At 40.6% G+C, this 27,517-nt stretch overlaps 1 protein-coding gene across 6 annotated transcripts; it reads left to right on the forward strand.

Moving 5' to 3' along the window:
- Window positions 1–689: 689 nt before the first annotated feature.
- BLVRA (biliverdin reductase A) lies at window positions 690–27,176 on the forward strand. Of its 6 annotated transcripts, none has more exons than XM_041425222.1 (8): window positions 702–819; window positions 11,976–12,066; window positions 17,106–17,233; window positions 18,831–18,950; window positions 19,574–19,671; window positions 21,011–21,118; window positions 21,513–21,684; window positions 26,440–27,176. In XM_041425222.1, exons 3-8 carry the CDS (start codon window positions 17,115–17,117, stop codon window positions 26,711–26,713), a joined length of 891 nt encoding a protein of 296 aa, XP_041281156.1. In that variant the 5' UTR covers window positions 702–819; window positions 11,976–12,066; window positions 17,106–17,114; the 3' UTR covers window positions 26,714–27,176. The 6 variants fall into 6 exon arrangements, with proteins under 6 accessions (XP_041281154.1, XP_041281156.1, XP_041281160.1 ...); XM_041425226.1 differs by lacking the exon at window positions 702–819 and adding an exon at window positions 13,521–13,673; XM_041425220.1 differs by lacking the exon at window positions 11,976–12,066 and having other exon boundaries at window positions 690–819.
- The last annotated feature ends 341 nt before the right edge of the window (window positions 27,177–27,517 follow it).

Raw genomic sequence — 27,517 nt, forward strand, 5'->3', positions numbered from 1 at the left:
GAGCATGGTGCTGATAACACCAGGGTTGTAAGCTCAATCTCCATATGGGTCATTCACTTCAGAATTGGACCTCTTGATCCTTGTGAGTCCCTTCCAATTCTGAATATTCTGTAATTCTAGTGGTTGTGACCCTCTCATTTATGTTAATTACTCCACATGTTCAGTCTCCTCCTCCTCTTGAGTCAGTGGGTTTCTAGATTTTGTGGCCTGTGAGTCAGTGTTTTCACTCTGCCCCTGACAAAATCACCTTTCACCCAGTTGGCACTTTAGACTGATGAGTTGCCCCTGTGTATTCCTCCTTCTGGTCCTATCTTGGGCGTTCTGCCAAGCATCCTTGTGATCTGTTAGTTCAGTATTCCATTGTGACTGATTTCAATACATATATAATCCTAAGTTCCGTTTTTCCTAGTCTTTCTCAACGGCTGCAGCTACTGAGGCATATGAAGTGTATAAACAGGGTACATTGATATGTAATTAACCAATTTGGACACCCAACATCACGGGGACCACTGTGCTTAACCGGGGAGGGGTCTTGCCCAGGTCCCCGAGGAGGTGCTACCCTCTGCTAGCCCCATGCAGCTTTCTGGGTGTTTCCTGAGAAGAAGCTCCCAGCCTCAGCGCCTGCACCAGCTGCCTCTGGCTTCAGCCCGCCCCTGCAGTGCGTTATTGGATTCCCGGCCGAGGGGGTGTTGCCGCCGCGACAGCGACAGGGCGTGCGGGCGCTGATATGCCGGAGCTGCGGAGCGTTGTATAAGAAGGAGCTGCAGGGAGCGGAAGAGAATTAAACGGGACCACGTTTCTCTTCTGTGAGCTGGAGAGGTTAGTGGCAATTACTTAATCCCTACTACCTGTAATTAGGATTTGGAAGCAGAGCTTTCGTTTTCTGTTCCTCGCCTCCCCAGGATTGCTCGTTACCGGCGTTTCCCCCTCGGTTGTGGACGATTGGGGGAGTCCTGCAAGTCACGTTGTCCTGGCTGCTCCAAAGACACCCTCCACACCAAAAGGGACGGGCCACCACTTGGGGACGGGGAAGCAGAGGGAAAGGAAAAAAGGGGATAACCCTTTGTTTGGAATAATGTCCAGTTGCAGTGAAGCAGAGTACTAGCCTGTAAATTATGTGGAAGTAGCCAAGTAGCATCTTCGAGTGGCCAGGGCACTGCATGGTGAGAGTGTGAGAGGTCATATAAAACCTTTCCTACAAACTGGACTTCTTTTTAGAAGTGCTGAGCTTCCTTCCTGTCCTGTGAAAATCCACGTTTACTGTAGCTATTTGATGCTCCCTTCTGAAACACCAGACCATCAAGCAGGCTGTACCTCAGTTTACCCATGTGTAAAGTGAGAATGAGAATAATTTCCTTTCATGAAGGGACATGGTGGGGCCATATTTCAGACAGCTTTTGGTGGGAGAAAGATGATTCTTATGTTCTGAGATATAGTACAGAATCTGTGCATAAAACACATTGATAAATACTTTATGTTCTAGTCACAGCTATCACTTATCTCTATGTAAAAAAATTAAAAAGATGCATCAAGGGCTCAGTCTACACACAGTGAAAAGACAAGCTCAGCCTTTATATAACTCTTGGCATCCTGCTGAACTTTTGTGTCGGAGCTTGTTAAAAAATGCTAAACAACCAGTGTTGATTAGGGCAACAGTTTAATTAACTGATTTTACCCCATTTTTTTTTTTCCAATTCCTTGCATTGATTTGCCATATCAACATTTGTGGAATAAAGATAGTCTTTCAGCTGTTTGATCTATGGTTACAGGTGTGAATACAGAATGACATTGTGCCAAAAATCAATAACATTGAGTTTGAACTTTCTGTCATTTGTGTCAATAAATGAGAAAATAAAGACAAATATGTTTCAATAATGTAAATCCAACTTGAAGTTTAATCTTAATAATATAAAGATCAATGGGTTAATATTTTAAATTATTTTCAGTATATATAAGAAAGCCTTAGTCTTACTAAAAACTGTCACAAGCAGTGCATACCACTTAGAGAGTAATTATTAATAATTAGATATTATTAGTGTAATAATAATTTATAGTAAAATACTTTATATTTTCTTAAAGGACTGGCAGTGCTTATTTTGTCAAGCAAAAAAGGAGACTCAACTTGTGTTGTTTTCAACTTTTTATTCTTAGTGACCTCATTATTTTCCCAGTTGTGCTAACTGGATGTTTCAACACCCATTCCTCACCCCCAAACCCAGTGAGCCAAAAAGACCACCACATTAAGGTCTAAGGAACTTCATTTTAAATATCAAAGGGCAGACTTTTTTTTTTTTTTTTTTCTTTTGTCATGAAGAATATCTGCTGTATCCATAGACTCTGAAAACTAAGCACAGCAGAAGAACAGGACCGCTTTGCTCGCTGGACTAAAAATTAACTGGCATTGTCAAAACAAGTGAAGATAAATGGATAAATTAACTTTCCAGTTTTCAAATGAAAATGGGAATCTATCTCACACCATGGTGTCAGGACTTCAGTAAGGTACAGGACTAGAATGCACATTGGCATTTTTGCTTTTTAATGATGACTCTAAAGTCACCTGAGTTTGATCCATCTTGTAGAGGGAATGTTGTACTCTATGTTGTGCAGATTAGTTGTAGGGAGATTCTGAGTGTGTTTGCCATGACCAGTACTGTGGTCCATTGAAGCTGTCTCTGCACTGCGATCCTTGCCTAGGTAAGCAGAGTCAGGCAACAGGAGATAAACCTAAACAAAATTGAGAAGTGGAAAAACTAACAGAGTTTGGATGGATATGGTAGTGGGACAATAATGCCCTGAGAAAGGAGTTGCTGTGTTTTTACGCAGCAGTACAGCAACATCAATGTATGCAGGATTGTGGTTACATTTCACCTCGAATTTTCAGGCAACCACAGATTTTTCTGAAACTTGAAGGTAGAGCTCAGTGTGTTAAAATAACATACCTTATGCTCATAGTGCAGCTTATTAAGTGAGGCATTAAAAAGGTTTCTTCACTGAGTGGGGAAGCAGTGGGGCTTAGGAAAGAAAAACAGTCTGAAAGCCAAGGCACTCTTGCAGTTTAATCCTGTAGTAAAAAAAAAAGAACCAACAAACAAACAGCAACAAAAAACCCCACAACAACAAAAAATCCCCAAAATCAACAAAACCCCACTCCCGATAATCAATGCCCTGTTGTAACTTAGCCGAACAAAGGTTGCTGAGGAGCTGTCTCACGCCTCTGGAACTGGCTTTGAACCTTGGCAAATGTTCTCATTCCTGTGAAGCCCAAGTGTGGGACTTGCATCTTAAAACTTTATAAAATTAGTGCAGCTGTAGTAAAAAGATAAATATACATTTGACTTGTTTCTTCTCTACTCTCTAAGCAAAAGAGCTTTGGCTTCTTGTCTAACTAAACTTAAGTGTTCCTTAGACTAATGTTTGCAACTCAGACAGAGATCTACTGTGCTAATTAGAAAACATTGCAGAAAACCCACCTGACTAGGAAAGATAATGAAATGCATTTGCTAATCTTGTTCCTCCAGATGAGTACAACCCACCACTTTAACAACTTGAGTTGAACAATTAGCATAAAATAGATTTCTACCTTTTTTAAATTATTTTTTTTCCTTATCATGAAAAAAGAGTTAAAAAGAGCCTGTTTGTGGCAGCTAATATTCCTGTTATATAAATACTAAGTTAAAGGCTGCACAACACTGGCTAATAAAATGTGAAGTTCTCATGGCTCGAGTAGTGTTACTGTGTTTATTAACTTTCCCTCTCAGTGAAATGTGTAGGTACAAAGTAATCTTTATCAAATAGTCATTATCTCTGTTCTGTGAATGAGAGGAGAGAAAAGCTGTCAGAAAGAACATGGATTATTGAATAGTCCCCAAATAACAAAGGAAGTAGTAGTACAGGATGTGAGGGGTAAGTTGAGACCACAGTCATTCTGGTTAAAACGTCATGGGTGATTCTTTGCTATGCTATAAGCGATACAGCTTTGTGACCCTTTCTGTTGCTAGGGAAAGCAGACCTTAGTCGGTGTTTACTGTCTTTTGCAGGCTCTGACATGGATTAGCAGCAGACTGGTTAGTCTGTTATTTGATGAGCATAGGGATCTTGGTGGCTTGCTCATACTTGTCTTTGGAGTAATTAGCTGATTTTTCTTAGGCAGCACAATTGTGTGCAGCTGGAAGTGGGATCAACGTGTTGGTAGAGATCTCTCTGTGCTTAGTGTTTGGTCTTGATGACTGGAGATACAAATGTATGTGAAGGATTGGGGGGGAGGGGGGATTTTGCGGTTTGTTGTTTTGTTTTTGTTTTTGCCATTAAACCAGATTCATAACATATGAATGGAGATGGCAGATTAATTTCTGGTTTTTTTGTCTTCCTCCAAAGCTTTGATTCTTTAGTGGCAAAAATCTGTGAAGTACTCAGATACTTGGATTGAAACATGGATAAGGAGGAATTCTGTACTGTTGATAATTCACTGTTACATGATGAGGCTATAAACCAGGGTGGTACACTTCTGGCATTAGAGGACATCATGGGCTTAGTCTACTTTCATTCTTGTTCAGTGTAAGACAGAGGTAGGCCTGTTTTTGGTGAGTATGGAGTACTTGGATTTGCAGTCCTGGAGTGCAGTATCTGTTAAAAACAGTCCCAAGGCATCTGAGATGTGTCAGGTTTGTCATCCAGAAGTCAGGATAACCAAACCAGGGTTTTTTGCCCTAGGAAATGTGTTTTTCATTTGGAATTTTTTTAAAGTCTATTTTACATTTACTTACTTGCTTAGAGAAGTGAAATAGCTATCCATGCATTTAGCCCAGTATTTTGCAAATTAAGATGTACTGCCTGTTCTTATATGCCTGGCATCTGAAATTAGACCTTAAGGCTGAGGGCTCTTGAATAAATATTTTCAAAATAAGTAGGTTGTTTGCCTGACTCTACTTACTATTTAAAAACAATAGTCTTCTGTGATATGTTTCCAACCCAGTCCTTTTTGAATAGGTCCTGGTGACAGCCTGACCTAGTAATATTACAATAGAGATATAATGAAGATATAGCAAAAGAACCATAAAAATAGCTGTATTATATGATAATAAAAGGGGGCTTGAAGTGTCTGATCTTTTGTTTTAGTGTAGATAAGAGCTTCCTTTCTCCTCTTGCCCTGCAAGCAGGGGATGTGGCCATGTAATTCTCTGGCTGCTCCGAGCCCAGTTTTTCTGATAAGGCTTCATCAGAAAGGGTACTGCTTTCAAGGACACAGCCTTAATTCCCTGGTATCTTTGAAGAAGGCTGAATTTTGCACCGGGAAGTTGTATGAGGCACCTTTTTTTTCTTTTTTTTGTTTGTTTTGTTTTTGTGTTCATGTACTCAGGCAGAAAGTCCTCCTATCCTAGGTGCTGTTAAGTTATCAACTCCTAAGGAAGTATGAAGGTGCAGATAACCCCAGAGTTCAAGTTTCTTTTGGTTAAATGAGTACTAAATGAGATGCCACCTCTTCATCTTTTGCCCATGGGATCTCATACAGCTGTACTGGCAGATGGCCTTTTCCATCAAGAGAATCATTATGAGCAGGAAGAACTGGTGAAGTTGCCAAGTCACTCGCCATCATTTTTGGAAAGTCATGGCAATCAGGTGAAGGCCCCAGTGACTGGAAAAAGGGAAACATCACACTCGTGGTAGGGGGGCTGGACTAAATGATCTTTAAAGGTTCCTTTCAACCCAAACCATTCTGCTATTCTAAGAAAAAGAAGTGAAAATTACATTCCTTTACTGCGTGCTCATGATTATTATTTTTATTATCCAGCTTCTACATGATCTTATTTTAGCTTATATGCCTATCTGGAATAAGTTTTCCTATTCCAGACTGCAGAACAAATCCATCAGGAGGAAAAGCCATCCAGCCTTATAGCAAGTGTAGTCAAATGGCCTGTGATCTCTGAGTTTGACTCAAGCTGTTATTTGGCCACACTATTACATTCTTTGTCCAACTCAGTTTGATCCTAAACAAAACCAGTGGGATGGATTATGGCAGACAGTTGTCATTCACATTTTCTGAGCTGCTGAAGTTCTGCCTTTATGTACTCAAGTCTGACCATGGGAGGGAAGAACAGAGATTTAGTGTCTAATGTCTAAGATGGGCATCTGTAAAAGAGTGACAGCTTACAGATGTCCACCTGTACTATTTATGTTTATCATATTAATGTAGCGTGCCTTCGTTTTCCATTTCTAATGATAAATAAGGAAATTTTGTGTTTAAAACTGGTTTTGTGGAGGGGCCACAGTCATGCCTGAGATGTGGATGGCCTAAATAATAAATATTATGCTCACAAGTCTTCTTTCCCAGAACCTCAAGATGCTTTATTGAGTTTAATTAGCAGAAGTTAAGGAGGGAAGAAGGGATTTAGACAGACATTTTAAAAAGGAGAAAGGCCGAATAAAGTAATGAACAGGGTTAGTGTGACATTTTAGAATTGCATTTATGTTACTATTGGCAGCACAGGATGGTGGTAGCTCAGTAAAGCCACTCTTCTTTTCAGAACTCAGTGGCCTCTTTGGGTGTTTAAAGGAGTGGTGCAGTTAAAGACATGAACTTGAGGTGGGGACAAAGATCTTCTCTTACAAGAATAACTGTTATATCATTTCACCAGAATGATTTATTGGTTTTTATTGCAGAAAAAACGAGATGGGTACAGTCTAGTAAAATCAGGGGACAAGGGGGAAATGTTTGCATTATGTTTCAAATGGAAGCATTCATTCCTGGCAATCTTTTACTTCCATGATCCACTTATTTTTCTGCCTCTTTTAAAAGGTATATTTCCCTCTTCCAGTGCCCAGAGTATTGTCTGCTCCTGAACCTTTGCAAGAGCTGTTTTAGTTATTTCTAAATTAGGTGCTTGCACAGATCCTACCTATGAAAGGATATTATCCATTTTATAACAACCATAGTTGTTACAAATAAAGTAATAGTCCACATTGATTTGACAGAGGAAAGAAGGGTGATACTGGGTTCTCTTATCCCAGTTACATGGCCGTGCTGGTTCTGAGTAAGTTGTGTATTTAAAATACTCCTCTGAACAGACAGCTTCACTAAAACCTTCTAGCTCACATCTTTGAAGGCAGACTGTAAGGAAATAAAGAAGGCAGGGTTGGTGTTTAAGTCTATCAACCAATTACAGTTATTTTTACACAGATTTTTGGAGAGAGTCTTTGAAGCTGCCAGCAGCTTCACTGGTCCCAAACTGATGAGATTTAACGAAGTATGTAGAAGCTATGATGCTGTTAATATCCTGGCACAATCCTGTACCCTTCTTCAGCTAGTGGCAGTGTGTGAACTCAATCATCAAGTCAGTTAATAATTTTTTGAGTTTTGTATTTATTGTGCATTCATCTTCAGCAAGTGAAATATATCTTTATCTTTCTTTAGACATGTTTTAAATATAGGTAGCTTTGGAGTGGCTTTGGCCAAGTAGAATCTTCTACTTTGCTTGAAGTTGGACCAATTTGATGACAGTGTTTTGGGGTCCTTTTGGAGACTTTATGGAACAATAAATCTGGCAATGGTGAATCTGTAAAGAGGCAAACAGTTGTAAATAGGAACCAATTTGTAGGTTGTTCTTTTGCTTGTGTATTAACCCTGAGCATGTCAGGTTCTACCTTGGCATGCTTAAAGCTTCAGGTTTTGGCATGCTCAGAGCTGACCAACTGTACAGTCAAATCAAAACGAATGGTATTTTAGCCATCTTCTTGGCATATAAAACTACATCTCTTCTTGCAGGAATTGCAGGGTTTGATGTGGGTAAACCTAGGCATTGGGAGATGTGGGGCTTGCTTTTGCATTGTATTCAGTTATACACAAGTAAAGCGTTGTTCTTCCTGAAACACTTCGCATAGAACCTAATGTGCGGTTGCTGTACTATGGGAAATATGCTTTTAGAGGTTTTCTGTAACCTTCATGATTTTGTTTTTTTAAACTTTTTAATCATGTTTTCGGTAAGATACCAAATACCCCCTCTAGTGGCTGATAACCTCCAAAAAGGTGTTTGCTTTCTTAGGACAAATGTAACAGATAAGTAGCACCTTGCAACTACTTGACTGCTAAAGTGCATTGAATTGCAGACTAATTCTTCATGAGAGAGAGGCTGGCCTTTGTGATTCTTAAGTGTTGTGTTGCCCATTAAGATGAAAAATACTGAGCTCTAAAGTTAGGAGGGAGTAACTGCAATCATTACTCTTTATTCAAAACCTTTTGGTTTTCCCTGCTCTCAAGAAATTTATGACATTGATAGATTTCCAAAAGGTAATGGGAATGGAGAGCAACCGTTGCATTTTGCAGATCCTACTGAGTGGTAGACTGATAAAATGACAGAGGTGATAGGGCATAATTTTTAAGATTACAACACTATGCAAAAGTTTATTTCATAACTTATATCAATCTAGTTATTAATGAAAAAACAATTTTATATCACCCTCTATTTTAGAAGGGTGAACACTTTTTTTCTAGGTTAGGGGATGAGAAAACTAAAAAAAGGACACTTGTCTGACTAGCTAAATTCTGTGTGTATATTGTTTTCTTTGAAGAGAGTATGGGGCAGGTCTTCAGTGTTATGAGCTGCTGTCATGGTAGCAATGCAGGCAGAGGGTGTCATCAGCCATGGTAAGCAGTATCTTTATAGTGACTGTGGTGTGTAGTAGGAGTGCTTTTTTCATTTGGGGAATTCTCAAAATAGGTCAGCCTGTTAGAGATCTGGGATGCAGTGACCTTTAGTGGACCGGAAGATAGGTATCATCTATTGGGTTGAGTCCATAAGGATATTAAAAGAACATACTTGTAGCTGGATAAGTTCTTGTGCATACTAATATTGCAGTCAACAGCAAGAGATATTTCTTAATGGGCTTGTAGGAGTATTCTCATTGAGATCAATGGGATTACTTGTGATTAAAGCTAGGCAAGCATATAATTCCTTTTAGAATTTGGGTTTCAGATTAATTTAACAACAAGAGAAGAAAAGAAGAAACCTATAGTTTTGTTGTTTGTTGTAGGGCATTGTTTTATATAGATATTTCAGTGCAAACTTTAGTTATAATCATATTTTCTATATGTCTGATCTTTATAGGATTTCCTGTCATGAAGAAGAGAGGTTGTAATGGTACCTACTTCTCACTTTGCAGTTATTGTCAGTAGGTCTGAGAGTGCTTTACAGAAGAAAGAGGTTCTCACTGTTCTGGAACTGGGGACTGATAGGAAAGGGGGTGTGATTTGCTTGCCTTGGGTCAACCAGTGAACTTCTATGAGAAAGTAAGAATACAGCCTGGAAATGCAGCTTTCCTGCTTTTGCCCAGCCCAGCTCTGCATTCTTTAGGCCCTCTGAAGAAGAAGGAGCTTGTAGAAAGGACTGCAGTAATTGGCAGGAAAATTCAGGGGCAGATGTAGTAAGTGAGAAAATATTTCAGAACATTTTTCTGTATTTGTTCATCATCATTTTCAATTGTATTGTAACAAAAGGTTGGAAGCCTCTTCTGACATCAGATTTTATCTGCAAAGCACTTGTCAATCTATCAAGTGAGGTGGAGAAGCCTCTTCTCTCAGTAGGTGACACAGCAAAAACCAAATGAGCGACATAAGTGAGGGAAGGGAATGGGCTGAGATTCTTGGGCGTGTCTCGTGGGCTGTCCTGTCATCTACACCTCTTGTGGTTAGCTCTGAGCAGTTTTCCCAGAAATGAAGGTATGGAAGAGTAGTTCTCAAAATTTATTAAAAAAAAAACCAAAAAAATCCAAAACAAAACAAAACAAAAAAAAAAAAAAAAAAAAAAAAAAAAAAAAAAAAAAAAAAAAAAAAAAAAAAAAAAAAAAAAAAAAAAAAAAAAAAAAAAAAAACAACAAAAAAAAACAAAAAAAACCAAAAAAAAAAAAAAAACCAAAAAACAAAAAAAAACCCAAACACAAAAAGCTCTCAATTTTAAAGTGTTAAGAGTAAGCATGAAATAGCAGTTGCTTTGTATGAAATAGGTATTTAGCAGAGTCTCAGTACTTGGTGTTCAGACACTTAGCTCTGCAGAGACTACTCTGGGGGCTTTATTGCTCTTCAGGGAAGCTAGGGGACATGGTTCATAGTCCCCAGGGGACTGGGGACCTGGCAGGATTCAGCTTAGTGATAGCTTTAGTGTTTATGCAGATGTTAAGTCAAAAATGTAGTGAAGGATATTTCATGCTTTTTTCCCCACTTTTTTAGTTAGTATTTTTAGCTTTATTCAGGGTTATTTTCTCAGGCACAGATCAGTAGTGTAGCAATACTGTTGTTTGGTCACCTGGAAAATTAGGATCTGTGAATCACTGATAGCTCCAAACCACTCCATTCTCCTGAATGGACTTTACTGCAAAGCAATTGACTTGCTGCTTGTGTAAAATTCTTCTCTCTTCTCTCTCTTCTCTCTGTGTCAAATTCACTTTCAAAAACTGTTATAGATCATTAAAGCCTGAAAGAAATTTTGGGGACATTTTGTGGCTCTCTTAGCTTTAGGCATATGCTAATTAGCCACATAAAAGCAGTTCTTTGCTTAAAAAGTAGCAGTGATGAGGCTGCAGTTATATGCAATTGTTTATTTACCCACCAGAAGTTTCACAAGACATTCTGCAATTCAGTCCAGAGCAGTTCCTGGAAACTTATTATAAGTAACAGTTTAATTTTTTTTAAGGAGATATTTTTATAAAATAAAAACTGGAGACCTTCATGTCTATCTTGAATTAACTTTTCAGGTGCCCTTAAGCAGGCTCAGTACTATCTTGGGTAGTTTCAAACTTAACAGTGTAGGTATATTGAAATGTAATTTGAGTTTCAAACAAAATGAACCTGACTGAAGATAAGTCCCAGAGATATGTAGAGAAGCTATTTTAAAAGTGTTTTTCCTCTTCAGACTAGCAACCAAATCTGAATCACAATGGGTGACTACAGGCAAGAGAACAGAACAAAATGGTCATTCTTAGCCATGCATGTACATCACAGACCTTCTGTTTCAGTCCTCCGCAGTGTGGAATATGTCACATATTAAAACCAGGTCTTCAGATTTTTTCAGTACTTCTCATGGTTTTATATTACTTTTATGAGATGATTTTGCTTCAAATATGGAGTTGGAGGCTGTGGAAAGCAGCCATGTGATGGGTGTCAGGACCACTGCAGACTCTGGGATTAGCAGAACTGTGTTTAAATAAAAGTTTTCCTCCTGCTCAGGTATTAATGCCGGAGACAGCATATCTGGTACAACTGCAGTTCTTTATTATCAGCCATCTGCTGAATAGAGTAAAGGTGCTTGTTTGGCAGTTTAACACAGCATCTGTCCATATATCAGTGTAACTATATCAACTTCAACTTTAGCAGTCAGCTGGAAAACCATAATTTCATTGGTGAACCTGCATATAAATGTGAAACAATGCAGGCATATTGTCCAAGTGGCATTTAAAAGCCAGGAAGAAAAGTCCCCTCTGGCTGTTTCCAAAGTACAGTGGTGCCAGTTAGGATGAGAGATTGTTTTCTGCTGGCAAACCTCTGTGAGCATTGGTGCCTTGAAGTTATAACTCACTCAGCAAGAGCTGGTGTGCCTGTCAGAAGGCTGTGGCCTGGGTTGTGATGGCCAGAGAGATGGGTGGGAGAGATGAAGAGCTGTTGGCAGGGCAGATATTTAAGTCCATAACAAACAACTCTCAAGGAAAATCTACATGGTTGCTCTATTATTTCCAGGTGCTGCTGTTTTCCTCTGAAATGTGGATAATGTAGATGGTCTTGGCAGGTTTTTGAGAAAATTTCTGTTTCTCGTTTTATGTTCAATTAATGTTTTGAAGAGAAGTGGTGAAAAGCATTGGGGGTTACCTTTCTGGCTATCTTTTTCTTGCAGAAGACTTTACTTTTCTCTCTAGGTTGCAGTAAAAGCAGAGCAAAAATAATCCATCATGCTAACTGAATTCAAACAATAATTTTTTTTGCCTTTTTATTTAAGATCTTCAGTTAGGAACCTGTGCAGGGTCTCCTTCCAGGAGGTACTTCAGCATATACAGAAGTGCGTAACTGGTTTCCTGCAGAAAAAAAAGGTATTTATGCCTTTGGATAGGCTGCTAAATTGGAGTATTTGTGAGTTTTTCATTGGTGAAAGGAAACACTAACAACATTAACAGAATCCACTCTGTTTAGCTTCTGCTTTCTATGCTCTGGGCAGAGGTTTCGTGCTAAGGGTAGACAATGACAGCAAGATGTGGTGGCGCAGGTTGTAGCATGTACCAACACCCTGAGTACGGCATCCACCAGGTCTCTGGGTGTTTGAAATCAGAAAGTTAGGGCTGAGAGAAACCTCAGATTTTCATCTTGTCTGTTGTCTGTCTGGTGTTTCCCTCTAAACTTCTGTTGAGGAATGTTCCACAGCCCTCATCTCAGGGCTCTGCTGCAGTAAGAGAGGAAGTATTTTTTATGATGTCTAAACAATAATTTCATCTGAAGGGAGTGCTGGAAAACTTCCTCAGTCTGCTACCAAAAATCAGTAAAAATAAAAACTCCTCAACGCCAGTAGCATCATGAAACCGGCATTCTTTATTTGGCCAGATGCACAAGGAGATATCTCCTCCAAAAATCATGCATGCTGAATACAGAAGAGGTCCTGTTTGTATACTATATTTTACATATATATTCATTGATTTTCCCAGAAAAAACGTACATATGATAATAATTTCCCAGAAATCATTAACATATTTTCCCTCCCCTTTACATATGTGTTCTTTTGTCCTGGGTTCTCTTTGGTGTTCCCTGGTGGTACTTGACAACAGTATTTTCAGATTAAATATTTATCTGTGAGGTTTTGCTACTCTTAAGATGCATGTGGCACTTTAAGCAGTACGCTTTAAAACACCAGGCTGAGATTGCTTCAGGAAAGCCTCCTGCATCAGTGTTATGTTATTGCCTGTGACATTATGTGAGTCACTCATTCATATTTCTGGGAACAAGAGTTTGTAAACTGCAGGGAAAATGCAGGAGGCTTGCTGAAATTCTTTATAGATCATGGGAGAAGGTGCTTGTACTAATTCTGTAACATCTAGACATGCCATGAGAAATTTTCTTGAAGGAGAGATAATTCCTAAGTTCTGCCTTTTAGCTTGCTTCTGCACTACTTTGCATAGCCTTAGTGATATTGCACAAAATAGAGGTAAGCCTCACTTCCCTCAGGCTTATCTCCGTGAGTGTTAGCAGTTTTGAGATGTTGGGTCCCACTTGTGATTGCGCTGGGGGGGAACACTGGTGCTGGGTGATGGATTTCTTTGGACTTACTCCATTGTTTGTTTTGCTGCTAAATTTTGCAAGAATATTTGGGGTTTTTTTTTTGTTGTTATTGTTTTTTTTTGTTTGTTTTTTTTGTTAATTGCTTATGCAGGAAATACACAGCAGAAGTGCAGAAAGCTCAGCAGCAGAGGGGTGATGGTACAATAATATATTGTTGTAGAATAAATTATCCTCTTCAGCTATTTGCCTTTCTCAGCTCTTTTTCTGTGTCATGCAGGGCTCATCTCCCTTGGTAAGAGGAGCCACTTGTGCTGGCTGTCAGTGGGGAAGAGCTTCTACAGCAGTTGTGGCAGCCACCATCCATCCCCCTTGCCCCCATTCAGAGGGGACCAGTGGTGAGCCTGGCAAGGCTGCCTGCAACCCGGCCAGGGTGGGTGCTGCTGTGATGCGAGAGGCATTCCTTAGTCACTGCATGTGAGCATGAAAGACACCTCCTAATCTTCTCATCAGCTCTCTTTGCTTTCATACAGCCAGTTAGCAAAGGGTGGAGAAAATGCTTTTGGATCCTGTTGCATCACTTACAATGACTTTTTTTTCAGTATGACAGGAACCGAAGTTCATCAGCCTTCAAAATGCCTCTGAAATCTTTTTATTTAAGCTTTAACAGAGATCACTGATTTTAAGAAAAAAGGTGTGAAAGGCAGGCAGAGCAGTTTGTAATTTGGGTTTCCTACTTCATCATTTTTGTACTTGAAAGATTATTGTGGCTGTTGTCCTCTTGTAAACATTTGAAAGAAGAAGTAAACTTTTATATATTCATCTGGGCTCTCAGATGAGAATTCTGTATTCTGCTCTTACCTGGTTTGTAAAAAAGTTCTGAAAAACACCTAATTCACTTTTCTCTCTGAGCAGCTGCAGATTTTGGTGTGTGAGCAAAATAAGGGTAATAAAAAGCCGCAGCAGGGATGCAAACACAGCAGTTTTTCTCTTACCTACGTGTGTAAGCAAAGGTTCCAGAACATGCATTTAATATCTGTCTCTTTCAGTGTATTAGCCACTGAACCCTTGACCTGGACCAAATGGCTGGTTGCTATGGCAACAGGTTGCACAGTAACAGGTTTTGTTCTTAGGTTGAAATCATCTTGCTTCTCTTAAATGTTAGTTTTGAGGAGATCAGAAGAAACTAGAAAATTCTTTTTTCAAAGGAGAGGCAAAAATATTGATGTTCAGCTACCTGAGCATCTGCAGAGAGACATTCTTTGTTCCCTGAAGAAAGTAGTCAGCTCCTCCACTTTCTCCACTTTGTTGAAGCGGAGGTCAGCAGCTCACCAGCAAAAAAAAAAAAAAAAAAAATTCTTGGAAAAAACATGACTGTAGGAGGTTCAGGGGAATTTGTTTGCTGTAGAACTCCAACTCCCAATCCCGCTGAAGGCAATGGGAAAATATTAACAGCTTAACACTCCACTAACCTTGAAAATTTCTGACCTAAAAGTAAGCTCCTGATCAGCTCTTTTCAAGCTGGACTTGTGAGAGAATAGAAAGAGATGTCTCGAGATGTTACGGGCTGCATGTGTGTGGAGGAAGGGGCAGTGCCCTACCCTGTACACCCTAGAGCCTGTATCCCAGCCTGGCAGTGGCTGCCAGTCCCCGGCACACCAGAGGTGATGCTCCACCCCACCTCTGGAGCCCCTAGCCCTGAGTGGCCAAATGACCAGAAGTCCCACCTGGGGGAAGGGCCCAGGAAGGCCAAGGGGTATTTAAGGCCCAACACAAGGCAGTCAGATGTCTTGACTCTTGGAATGCCTGTCTGTACACCGCTGGAACCCAGGAGCTGGTATCTAGGTTTGATTTTTTTCTACCTTTTCTGGTTTTCTTTCTTTCTTGCTCTCCTAATTCCCACTTCTTGGACCTTTGAGCAACTTAAAATTGAACTGTCTTTGAGTTTGCAAAGTTGAATGAGCCAAGTTAATGCTTTAAAAACTGTTACCTGTTGATTGAATGTTGCACTGAACTTGCCAAATTTGTCTGATTTTCTAAAGTCGCAAGTAAAATCTTTTTTGTTGTTTTGACCTCTTGAGAATAGCTTCTTTCTCTTGTGCATCTAACTCAGAGTACGTGGACAACCATAAGCCCTTTTAAGTCTCATTGATCCTGGTTGTTTGGAGCCTTACAATACTAACAAAAGTTCTTGCTGTGACAGTGGTCAAACTGTGGCAGGGGCATGGGAGGTTGAAGGATTGCCAGCCATGGGGACAGTCAGCTGAGTGGGGTTTGGATTGGGTGACCTTCTGAGGCTACTTCCAGCTGAGGTCATTCTACAAGTCTGTCTGTTTTTCTCTTTGGCCACAGAGAAAAGCAAATGTGATGGAGAGCCCAGACCAGGACTCTGCCTGTGGGCCGCCCCCCCCCTCAGCCCTACGCACTTTTCTTCCCTGGCGAATAATGTCATCGTGCCATACCTCAAATACTTGGTAATAAAATGTCACTGTAATTCCCCTAGAGAACTCTTTGATATATCACTAATTTATTTTCTTACACTAAACATGCTGCTCTGTGTTTTATCTTTGTATCTTTTTGGCATATGTAAAATGAGTGGCATTCAACGCCGTAGGCAGGAGCTTAAAGTAAAACAAAATACAGACATGGCATGTGATTGGAGAGGGGATCTTTTTTCCTTTGTGCCAGCAGCTGTCAACCTCTTGCACTGCCAAAACAGTCACTTATGGCTTTTCTGCTGCACTGTGATCCTGTCAGACAAGAGGCACAAGGAGGGTTAAGTGGGGTTGTCCATTTACCCATCTCAATCTCAGAAAGATGTGAAGGGCTGCAGCCAAGTAGTGTAAACAATCTAAAGAGTTCACTCAAATGAAGGGATTGGCAGTGGCAGGAAGAAGACTGAAACAAGAAACAGCGATTGAAGGGATGCTTTCATTAGATGGAAGGAACAAAAAATGAAGAGGGTCTGATCGGACATGGCTCATTTTAGGCCATTTTCCTGTAAATCTTCAATTAATTTTCAAAGTGTTGCTAGTCCCCAGAGTGCTGGAACAGTGCAGGTTGGAAAGGTTTCATCAGTTGTCAAGTACTTCCGCAGATCAACAGCAAATCATAAAACCAACTGAAGAATTTATTGCCAGAGGCCCAGCAGCTGAGCCAGTGAGTGCAATACCTGTCTCACCCTCTATATTATGCAATTGTGTCAGCAATTGCATTTGGGAGTTGTAAATCTTAAAGAGATGCCTGCTTGTCATTAAAGAGATGTCAGAGCTTTCTTTGGGCATGGAAATGTCAAGCAAGCATCTTGGTCAAATTCAGTGGTTGGTTACATCTTGGCATTGTAGGATGTGCTGGTGGTTATGTGGGGAACGCAAAGATGCTCTCTGCTTCCTGTCCCAAAGTATTACAGCTATGCTGCTGAGCATTGGAACTGTGTGTGTGGCACTGTGCTGCAGGCACTCAGGAAATTAGCAGGGTTTATATAAAGCTCTGCTGGGTTTGCAGAACCTTTTGGCTCCTTTCCTGCTTGGAAGTGGCAATATAAATATAATAATGTCTCACCTTTGAAGTCTGCCTTCTATTCATGGAAAGGAAGAACTTTGCTGGAGCTGTGATTTAAGAGCTGTTAAATACAAATCTCAAGACCAGTCCTATGACAGGCTGAACTGCTGGATCCCATTTCAATGGGATGTGAGTGAGCTCAGTAGCCTATGGCATCACATCTCTGTTGGTTGCTGACACCTGAATAAGGTTTGGTGCTATGAAAGCAGGGATCAAGAGTATCCATTCTCACACCTTCTCTCCCAGTTGCACCTGTCCCTGTTACAAGAAAAAAAAAAATTGCCTTTTTTTTTCTTTTGGACAGATTAGCAAAATGTTTGGTACAGTGGTGGTTGGAGTTGGAATTGCTGGATTAGCACGAATCCGAGACTTGATGAATCCGATGCCTTCCAGCCCTTCTGAGCACCTGAAACTCTTTGGATTTGTATCCAGGTTAGAAATTTCGTCGTAGCCTGTCTAATGTCTGTATTGCAATGCTTTTTCTTCTTTTTCAAGCCAAAAAGGGAAAGTTTGTGCAAATATGCCCGTCATTCTGAGTGGCAGCTGAGAAGTGAGCACAGAAAGCTTTGCAAGAGGGAACAAATAGGTTACCCTAGTGAGATATCTTTCAGAAATTACTAAAATAAAAACTGAGAGATGTTCTTGCTGTAAAATCTTCGTGATAAAAAGAAATTGTCTGAGTGAAATTTCTTGTAGATTTAAGGTAGTGCAGTGCGCTAATGATCTTGTGTCTGCCTGACACTTCTAAAAGTGTTTTTAAAAAGTTATATGGAGTTTTAAAAAGTTTTTTTTTGCAAAAACATGTTTTAATGCTCCCAGTACTCCAACTTCATAATAAAATTCTAGTATTTTTTTTTTAACCAGATATTGAACCTGTAGATATCTAAAGAAAATCCCATGATTTGCTACATGCAATAAGGTTGCTTTTTATCCTTCTTATGCTTCTTAAAGAACAAGAGTTTTTCTCACTAGTTTGGAGCTGTGGAAATGTAGAGTGGACCTTCCTCTGGGCAGTCCTGCTGTGCTGTCTGACCCATTACAGTGGAGCATAAAAGTTTGAAATAGGCAGTACCTTTAGTGTATGTCAGATTGTGAATGTATATTTCCAGCTGTACTTAAATTGTGCAGGGTTGTTTGAGACTGAAAGGACTGATCAGGTCACACACTTTAGCTTCCGACCAAATACACTCTTTTGGTTCTCTGATGCCTCTGCCAGTGCTACAGGTAACCTTGAAGAGCACTGAAGATAGGGTTTCCACCACTGTTTTTTTGAGAAACAATGCTGTTGAAATGCATGATTCACAGTAATCTTCCTTGGATCCCCATTACACACAATCACAACCTGTCTTTGCTTTCAAGTCCTGCTTGTGGCATGCCTTCCTGCCCTCTGTCACCTATCCTAACATTATCAAGGTGCCTACTCCAGCCAGTAGTAATGCAAAGGGCTTTTGGAGGGATTGTGTTTTTCATTTTCAGCTGGAGCTGTGCTCAGCTTACTGCCCAAGAGAGCTTTCCCCTTAGCACTGACATGCTGTGTGTGTTGCAAGGTAAGCCATCACAGCCAAGCATCTGTTTTGTTCTTCTCCTGCTTGTCTGTACTTGCAGTTGTGTGCATCCCTGCCATCTCGAGTGCTTTTGTCCACATCATCCAGGATGGTTGGGAGAAGTTCTCCCATAGGAGCACTGTCCTCTTGCAAGTCACTCTTTTACAACATCTCTTTGTTAATAGTGCTTATTAAAAACCAAAACACCAAACAACAAAAGGACTTGACAGTTCAATAGCAGGCCAGTTTCTGGACTGATACCACCACCTGCACACTAGTCCTTTTTTTTTTTTTTTTGGTTCTCTTCTCCATTCCACTTTTGTCTGTAAGTGCTCATGCTCTTTCTAGGTAAGGAACTGGTTGTTATACCGTGGTTGAACTCAATGGTCCATGGGAACAATTTTTAAGTACTGCTACACAACATGTGGTTGGGAAGAATGGACCATGACAATTATACTCTGGTTGTATTTATGCTAAATATACAGGAGAAGTTTTGGCAATATTAATGAGGCTAAGCAGATTAGCCTGGAAGATGCTCTGAGAAACAAAGACATCCATGCAGCCTTCATCAGCACAGAGAACAAAAGCCATGAAGAAACCATCAGGTATGTTGGGGGGAATTTCCCCCTGCTCTTTTTCCCCTTTCCCCTATATTTTAAGAGCACAGAGGAGCTGTGTAAAGCTGTTGCAGGAGAAGATATGAACACTGAGGAAAGACTGCCAGACTAGAGGCCTGAAGTGAATGATAGTGAGTTCCCTAGAGCACCAATAAGCCCTGGAAGAGAGTAGGATTTAAGATGCGTTAATTTCCCAAGTAATTCCATTTCCACACCTCTAGGCCTGTGTTTGATGGACAGGCAGCTTAAAACAGGATTTAAAGCCTTTCCTCACAGATTATATTGTGGAAGGGTAGTCCAGTGCCCCACTCCTACTGCTTACATATCTGTAAGCCGGGAATTGCAGTGCTCAACACTGTAGCATTTTAGCAACTTGATGAGAGTGAGAGAATTCTGTGGCAAAAGAATAATTAAAACCCCCCTCCCCTGCTGTTTAAGTGCGTGATGTAGCCACCACACCATCCTTCCTAGGAAAGGTGCCCTTTATTCCTGTTACTCCATGTTGTGCATCTCTCCATGTGAAGCTGCCTGTGGGAATGAGAAACAGCTTGCATGGTGAGAGAGGATTAGGATAATATTCTTTTTAATGGCTGATCTTTTATCCCTTTCAGAATGTTCTTAGAAGCTGGGAAACATGTCCTTGTTGAGTACCCCATGGCTTTGTCTGCTAAGGCAGCCCATGAGCTCTGGGAGATGGCTGAGCAGAAAGGTAACACATTTGTTCTCAGAAGTGTAAGCTGTCGTACCTCTTGGGTGACACCAAAGGCACAGAACTCAAAGGCAAATCTCCAGCTTACTTTTAGTAATCACATGCAAGGGAGTATGACTGTCTCAGAGATGTGCCAGTCTAGGATGTAAGACTTGTGCCAACAGGGGAGCAAACACACAAATGTCAATGCTAAGAGTAAGGTATATTTGCCCTCACAAAAACTCTAGCCTCTATTTGTAATGCTTAGAATGCAGTTAAAGAGGAAAACTTCTGTCACTGTGATAGTTAAGCACTTGATGAGTGCAGCTATCGGACTTGTGCAATTCCCTGTCCTCTCTCCCCCTGGAAATGAAATTGCAGACAGCTTTCCTAACTTCTAGCATTTGTGATGTGCTGGCCACACACAGCTGCTCATGCTACTGTAGGCCAGTAAGGCATTCCTGTCTGAAAGACAGCTTGTCTATAAGCAAAATCTCTTTATTTCCACAAAGTGTGTGGTCCCATCCCAGTGGTGCAAAGGGTCAGAGGCTGGCAGTTCATCTGGGGCCAATGGGGATGAATGGGGCTGCAAGGGGAAGAGCAGTGCTGGGCAGAAGCAGAGTGCAAATCATTTGGACAAGCTGCACTTCTTATGCCACTGCTTCTTAAAGATCTCCTTTGTGACTTTTGTCCTGAAACACTGGAGGTGTAGGATTTCTGCTTTGATGTTTCCCTGTACCAACACCAGTTACTGCCTTGTTGCTCACCGAATGGTTTCCCATTGAGCAGAATTTATGGCTCTTTTCTTGAAGCAGCAGCAGTTACTGTTAGCAGCCTACAATGATTCTCCTGGAAATCTTCCAGAAAAACACATACTGAATGAAGTACACATTTAAATTGTATTGGATAACCTCTATTTCAAAGTAGCCCAATTCATTGCAATTGGAGGGAGGTATTCCGTAACATATTGTTCCAATCTGAACATTATGCTATTTTTTCCCCTTCCTTTTTCTTTCTTACTGCCTTGGGAGGAAAAATGCGGAACAAGGAAATGTGAAGGGAAAGAGGCCAAGAATTAATCCATCCATTACTCTGAAGACTCATGTTACAGCCTTAGCTGGGTACTGGGTTTCATTAGGGAGTTTCTGTTAAACATAGTGGCTGCTGTTCCTGCAGTCTGTGTATTTGTTGTCTTTTGAAAATTCTTAACCCAAATAGATGCTTCAGCTCAGGGCCCATGTTTCCATGTTTGATTTTCTTCCTGACATCACTTTGTGAGCCATGCATGAAAACTTTTATTTAATCTGTCCTGGTGGATTTTTGTTTGTTTGTTTGTTTTGTTTTGTTATTTTAATGGCAGGTAAAGTACTCCATGTGGAGCACATTGAACTTCTTACTGAAGAGTACAAGCAGCTGAAAAAAGAAGTGGCTGGGAAAGACCTGGTGAAGGGAACATTGCATTTCACAGGTCAGTAGCTCTGAAGAAATCAAAAGTCTGTCTGGATTTGCTCCCCAGTGCTTCCAAGCTTCATTCAGTCCTTTCACACAAGACTGTCTATAAACTGAGTAGAGACACAGGTACTGGTTCTAGATAATTCCCTTGTTGAATCCACATACACCCTTCTGTCCTCAACATGTTCTGAAGGGTTTGTTGTATATGTACTTTGTGCAGCCCTCTCTGCCACAGCTTGTCAACTGATCCATTTCGACATTAAATGTGTTTGTTGACTTTCCTATTCAGTCCATCCACTGACCTTTCTACACCCTGATCTTTAACCCTGCAACACTGAAGTTTCTTCATCCTTTGCTATGCAGAAGGCATTATTCTACTTCCTGTTCCTCAAGAGTTTCTATTCCACCAGGTAGTGTCCTTGATGAAAACAAATCAGGATTCCCAGCTTTCAGTGGAATTGCTCGTCTGACGTGGCTAATTGACCTCTTTGGAGACCTCACTGTTACCTCTGCCACCAGAGAGAAGCAGAAGGATAAGGATTATTCCAGAATGACTGTTCACTTTCAGACGGCAAACAAGAAGTGAGTAATGTCTATGGCAGCACGTGAGCCAGGCTCCTCATCTGCGGGACTTCTGCCTGCAGGAGTTCTCTTCTCCTCTTGTGGAAACAGAATGGGTGGAGGCTGGCATGAAAGTGTACATGTCTTTTAAAGATGCATTTTATAATACTGAATTTCATCTCCCTTTTATTGTGTGGTGACAATATCCTTCCTATCAGCTAGGATATTTTTAATAGCCTTGCTAAAAAGTGGTATATTATAACGATGAAGTAAGTCCCCAGTATTTCATTCTGTCACTTGACTACTCAGCTTGGTTCAGAGAGTGGTGGAAACTCTCAGGTTTGGTCATTCTGGACCGTCTGTGCAGAGTTCATGTCCTTTCAAATAAGTTGAAGTTTTTTACAATGTCAGTTTAAAGCAACAGGATACAATTTGAGAATTACCTGATATGAAAAGGTAGAGAGAAATTATCTGATGGTGATGGAACTCCTTGTTCCTTTTTTATTTTATTGCAGATATGCTGATAGACCTCTTAAAAAGCCCAAACCTAACCCAGTATTTTAGATAAATGTGTAAAGTAGTAACAAGAAGGACTAGCTATTTGGGCAGTGAATAATCAGTGCTCCTTTAAACTCTTAACTTCGCCACAGGTCTGGTTAAGCATTTCATCAGCCACTCTAGAAACCCCATTGCAGTTTATCGTAGGATTATCATCTTGTCTTAGCAATCTTCCTCTATCTTTAAATAAAACAGCATTTCCAATTCCTTTTGAAATGCACTTGTGAGAGGACAGAACTCTGTATACAAGCTCTGTTTACCCTCTTAGCAATTTGCTAGTAACCTGAGTAGCTGTGAAGATCTAGATAGGGTGAGATTTTGAACTAATTCCAGCAGATGGAACTAGCGGGTGGTTTAAACATTTCCCTGGCTGTCCTGTCTCCTGGCTAGTCCTTAGCTGCTATGTTTGATATTTGCTGGATACAGAACTGGTTCTGGATTACATTTTTTCCCCTGCTCCTCACCACTAACCAATATTTGGTTCTCTTGGCGACTACTATTTGTATGGATCAGTGTTTTCTCACCATAAGTGTTTTAATAACTTTGGGGTCAGTCAGTTTTATGCCTCTGGGATAATTTAGGGTGGGTGGAAAATCACATAGCGTTCCTGTATTGTGTTCGGTGCTGGGGCCATATTTCCTGCTGACATTCCCCCACTGACGTCAAGGGAGTTACTGCAGGAGAGAATTTGGCCCACTCTCTGTCATGTGAAGTTATGGCCCAGCAGTAATGGTGGTGGCATTACAGATTTAATTTGCTCAAACTTATTTTGCTGAAGGATGGGAAAGGTCTGTGCCTTTCATGAGAGCTATCCAATCCTTTTTTGAAAGACATGAATACAGTAACCTTGAGAAATCAGGTTAATTCATCCTATTTTCTGCCTTGGAAAATACAGCAGGTGCAGAATGCAGGAGCCTGTGTTCTGCTTGTTAAGCAGGGATTTGTGTAAAGGGTATAGTCTGTCTCCACTGCACAGCCCACCCTCGCTGCTTGTCTGGCTCTAGGTGGATTTTGGAGGTAGGTGTATGTTAATGCCTTCACCCAGCTATTTGAGGGATGACCTCTGCCTCTGTTGTGTGTCCAAGACAGCTGAGCTGATAGCCTCTCTGTGATACAGGATTGAGCAATCCAGGAAGAGCCAAACCTCTACTGACAGCACGTCTGGTTTGGGACTGCAGTTCCTGTCCCAGGATTACAAAGCTTGGATTCAGTAAATGTCAGAAATCAATTTTTAGTGCAAGCTGGAGAGATAATGATTTGGGCAGCATTTCTTTTAATGTTTACTAGGGATAGGGTCCAATTATCTAATTCTCACCCAAGCTAAGAGAGCCTCTCATTGATTTAATGATAAATTAAAAATATTGGCATTTTCAAAGAGTTACAAGGAAAATGTTTAGAAGAAGTTCAAGACATTTCCTAAACATATACTGACAAGAAATGTTTGAAGTCATGTTTTTGTGGAAAGCTAAGCTTTCAGAGTCTAATAATTAAATATCTTCAAATTGAACATTCATAGAAAATTATGTAATAGATGCTTTCTGCAGAAGTCGCTGCATAAAACTTTAAGCTGAATGGACCCAGAATTCTTTCAAGCACGAAACCAGCTTAATTCTTCTGGCAGTACAAAGAGTGTTTGCTTCATATTGGTTTGTTGAGCTATTGCAGTCCAGCGAGGTCCACTTGTTATTTGAGGAAAAAGGGAATTATAAAAGCAAAAAGTCTTTTTCAATGTAGCTGAGAAAATGCTATCAGTTTACAATTTGGAAAGACAAAATGGCCATAGAAAGTCAGGGTGTTTTCTTCACTGCAGACCTGTTTGCTTTGTAGTCAGTATAAAGGCGGTTTGTTAGTGTTTGATTAAATTTTCTTTAACTACCCAACATATGTAACCTGACTTTATTCAGATATCAAAAATGTTGGATTTGTTGCATGTAAGTAACTCTACTAACACTTCTAAATAACTAAGTGTATCTGTAGCTAGATAATACTTTGATACAAATCTTTAATGAAAGTGGGTAAATTGTCTATGAAAAAAGCCACAGCCCTTCACAATTTTCTGACATAAAATGCAAATCTGTTTCTTAATCTACAAAATTGCTTAAATAATGTGTGGGCTTGCAACATACTTATCTTTATAGCAAAACAAGAGGCTTATTTCAGAGTAGAAGTTGTTATTAATTAAAAATGAATGAACTTTGCTTACCAATCAAGTAGAATCGACCTCTGTTTGGGAATATGACTAAAAATCCAATTGCAGAAGAAGATAAATATATTACTAAATCCCACATTTTCCTCCTCACTGATCTAAATCAGTCATTCTAATCACTTTGAATAAATTCTGCCTGCTCTGCGTGTTTGTGCTTCTGGTTCAGTGGCTTCCCAAGCTAGAGCAGAAGGCATACACTTGAGCCTGATCACTGGTGTGCATCTCCTCTAGATCACCTCAGGGAGGTGATCCTGCACTGACAGGGCCTGATTTGGATCCTATCAAGAGCTCCTTGCTATTACATGATGGAAATCTTTGCCTGTGCCTGCCCAGTGGTTTCTTCATGCCTACCCACCTGAGATAAAGCAGCTTTGAGTAACAGTGGCCTGAATCCTCTGTGACTCTTTACTATCATAGGAATATAAAACCGGCTCTGTCAAGTCAGAGCAAAGCCCAGCTTGCTCAGCAACCTGCCTCTGACTCAGATCAACGGCCTTTACCTCAGGGAAGTAGGATGGAAACATTGAAAACACTGAGCAATATGCCCCCCAAACACCCTTCTGGCTTGCAGTAACATATAGTCCTGAGTCTTCCTAAAACACATGGTGTCTTTGCATTTATTAGTCTTCTGAGATTTTTTTTTTTGGTGCATTCTTGCAGACTGTGATTTGGGTATTTTTTTCCCCCTCCAGTTGTTTCATTCTGTTCAGTCAGGTTTATCTGGCCATGCTTAATTTGTAGGGGAAGTGGTGGAGATGTGGAAGTACAGGTGAGCAAAGAATAATTGATATGATGATACAAGTATAGAAACTGAATCCTGGAGTATAAAAGATGAGAGGTGCAGAAACATTAAGGTGAGCACTCTGCAGAATATGTTCAGGGCAGATTGACAAGGACTTTCTTTCCAGGTCTAATGATACTGAAGATTTAATGGGCAGTACTTGGAGACAGAATTTATTCTTCCAGGCTATTGATGCCTTCATAATTTGTGAGTGGCAGACTAAAGTAGGCCATAAAGGAGTGTGGAAGGGCCATCAATAACCAAGTAAGAAAAATAATGTGCATCCTCTAAACACAGGTAGTAGTGAGTGCTGATGAATGAGCTGCAGAAAGGCAATGGTACGGTTCAGGCAGTTGACAAAAGACCAGGAAGGGAGCATTCTGACTGTGGCTGATGTTGAGGGCTGTTTCTCAAAGGCATTGCAGTGTTGGGTCTGTTAAGAGCCCTGAAGTGGCACAGCATGTCCTTTCCTCTCAGCCAAGATGGAGAGTTGGGAAGGAAGGTGTGAGCTATGCAAGTCAATAGCCAATACCACCAGGCATGGTTTGGAGACTGTGCTATCATGTTGATGTAAGACAGGACTCTGCTCTGATTAAGAAAGGCTTGCTTGAGAGTCTGTGTGGGTATAATTCTTAGGATCAGCAAAGTACTCCCAGTGATGAGAATGAAGCATTTTTAAAGTTTAGAGAGTATGGACACTTGTGTCTGTGTCAGTGAATTTGTTCACTGGGATTCAGCTCGCTTAGTGGCACCTGGGTCATCATTATGTACCCGTGTGATTTAAATCTATCTGTTCTTGCTGGAGGAATGACTAGACATTGAGGGCCTTTTGAGTTTAGCTGTGACTGAATTATGTACAAAAATTTTAACTGCACTTTTCATCCAAGTCCACAGACAAACAGCCCACAAACTTCCCTCTTCCTTATGACGTAGCTTGATGTTGCTTGCTTCACTTTGTGCATGGGGAAAACAAAGCTGGACAGAGCTTAGATGGTGTGCTGAAAATCATGGCATGAAACAGCGGCAGAGTTAAGACTATTATCTGCTGTTGAGCTGTATAACCACAAGGCATGTTGGTCATGACACATTGCCTAAATATGCTATAATTGATATTCAAAAATGGTGCATTTATTAGGGCATTTTCTGCAAATACTGATAAAACAACCCAAACAAATTAGAATTGTTGATTTAATTTCTTAATTAATACTTTTTCACTGCTCCTTCACACTAGACCCTTGACTTGGATTGAAGAAAGAGGACCAGGGATGAGACGTGAAAAGAAAATCAACTTCTGTTTCACAAGTGGTTGCCTGGAGAACCTCCCTGAAGTCCCAAGGTCTTCTGTGGGCCTTTTCATGCAGGATCAGAACCTCTTTGCCAAGAAACTGCTGGGCCAGGTCTCCAAGGAGGAGCTGGCTGCTGAGAAATGGCGAATTCTGCGGTGTCTTGACCTTGCCGAGGTGATCCAACAGTACTGTGAAGAGCCAGAGAAAATCTATTCCTGAGACTGCTCTTAGGGAAGGAAGAACACGGCAGACAGAAAAGCTGTAGGGCTAGAACTCACTGTTGTCATCAAGCAGCTGCTATTTCTGTTTAATTACCTTATTTTTGACTACTTGTGATTCCTGGGCTCTCCAGGTGTTCTGGAAGAGTCTGGGCTATACCCTGTGCCTTCTGGTTTGCACCAGACCAAAGCATATCCCCTGCTCTGATGCATCCCTGTCCTTTCAGGTAGTTAGGAACCTAGCAACAGCAAGCTTTCCTGTGATTCAGCTGGGAATATCCCTGACAGTAGATCCTGCAGGACTGTAAATACTATATGTAATTCTCTCTCCCAGGGTCTGTCCCCCCATTCCAGATGTGTCTGGAAATGAACATCTCAATAGTATTCATGTACTATTTTCGAGAATGAAGTTCCAGTTCCGTTTTCCACCTCTTCACTTGAAATACAGAACTTGTGCCACCGCAGTCTTGACCTTTTCTTCCAATTGCCCTGAATAGTTCTGTGTGTTTGCTCTGATTAGAGCATACCTGTTACCATGGGGAGGAGATACAAACTTCTGCAGTTCAGCCCTTTGGGTTTTTGGGGAGTGGCTAGTTTTCACACTAGAGGTCAACTATGGTCAAATTAAATCTGTATTGGTATCAAACCAGAATAGATGAAGAGTCTTGTCTCTTGATAGAGAGGTGTTGATTTCATTCAGTTTCACTGGTGCCCTGTGCAACCTAGAAATCTGTTCCCAGCAGATATGAGAAACATGCATTGAAATAATGCATTGTCTGCCTGCTCTCTACTGAACCTAAATATT

Source organism: Onychostruthus taczanowskii, unplaced genomic scaffold (assembly GCF_017590055.1).
Source record: "Onychostruthus taczanowskii isolate IOZ18803 unplaced genomic scaffold, ASM1759005v1 scaffold88, whole genome shotgun sequence".
Lineage (NCBI taxonomy): Eukaryota > Metazoa > Chordata > Aves > Passeriformes > Passeridae > Onychostruthus > Onychostruthus taczanowskii.

Excerpts from the sequence above, each read along its gene's own strand:
- BLVRA (XM_041425220.1), top strand. The coding sequence starts at position 17,115 with ATGTTTGGTACAGTGGTGGTTGGAGTTGGAATTGCTGGATTAGCACGA. Across the intron at positions 17,234-18,830 it reads CTCTTTGGATTTGTATCCAG|GAGAAGTTTTGGCAATATTA; the intron begins GTTAGAAATTTC and ends CTAAATATACAG. Across the intron at positions 21,119-21,512 it reads GGGAACATTGCATTTCACAG|GTAGTGTCCTTGATGAAAAC; the intron begins GTCAGTAGCTCT and ends CTATTCCACCAG.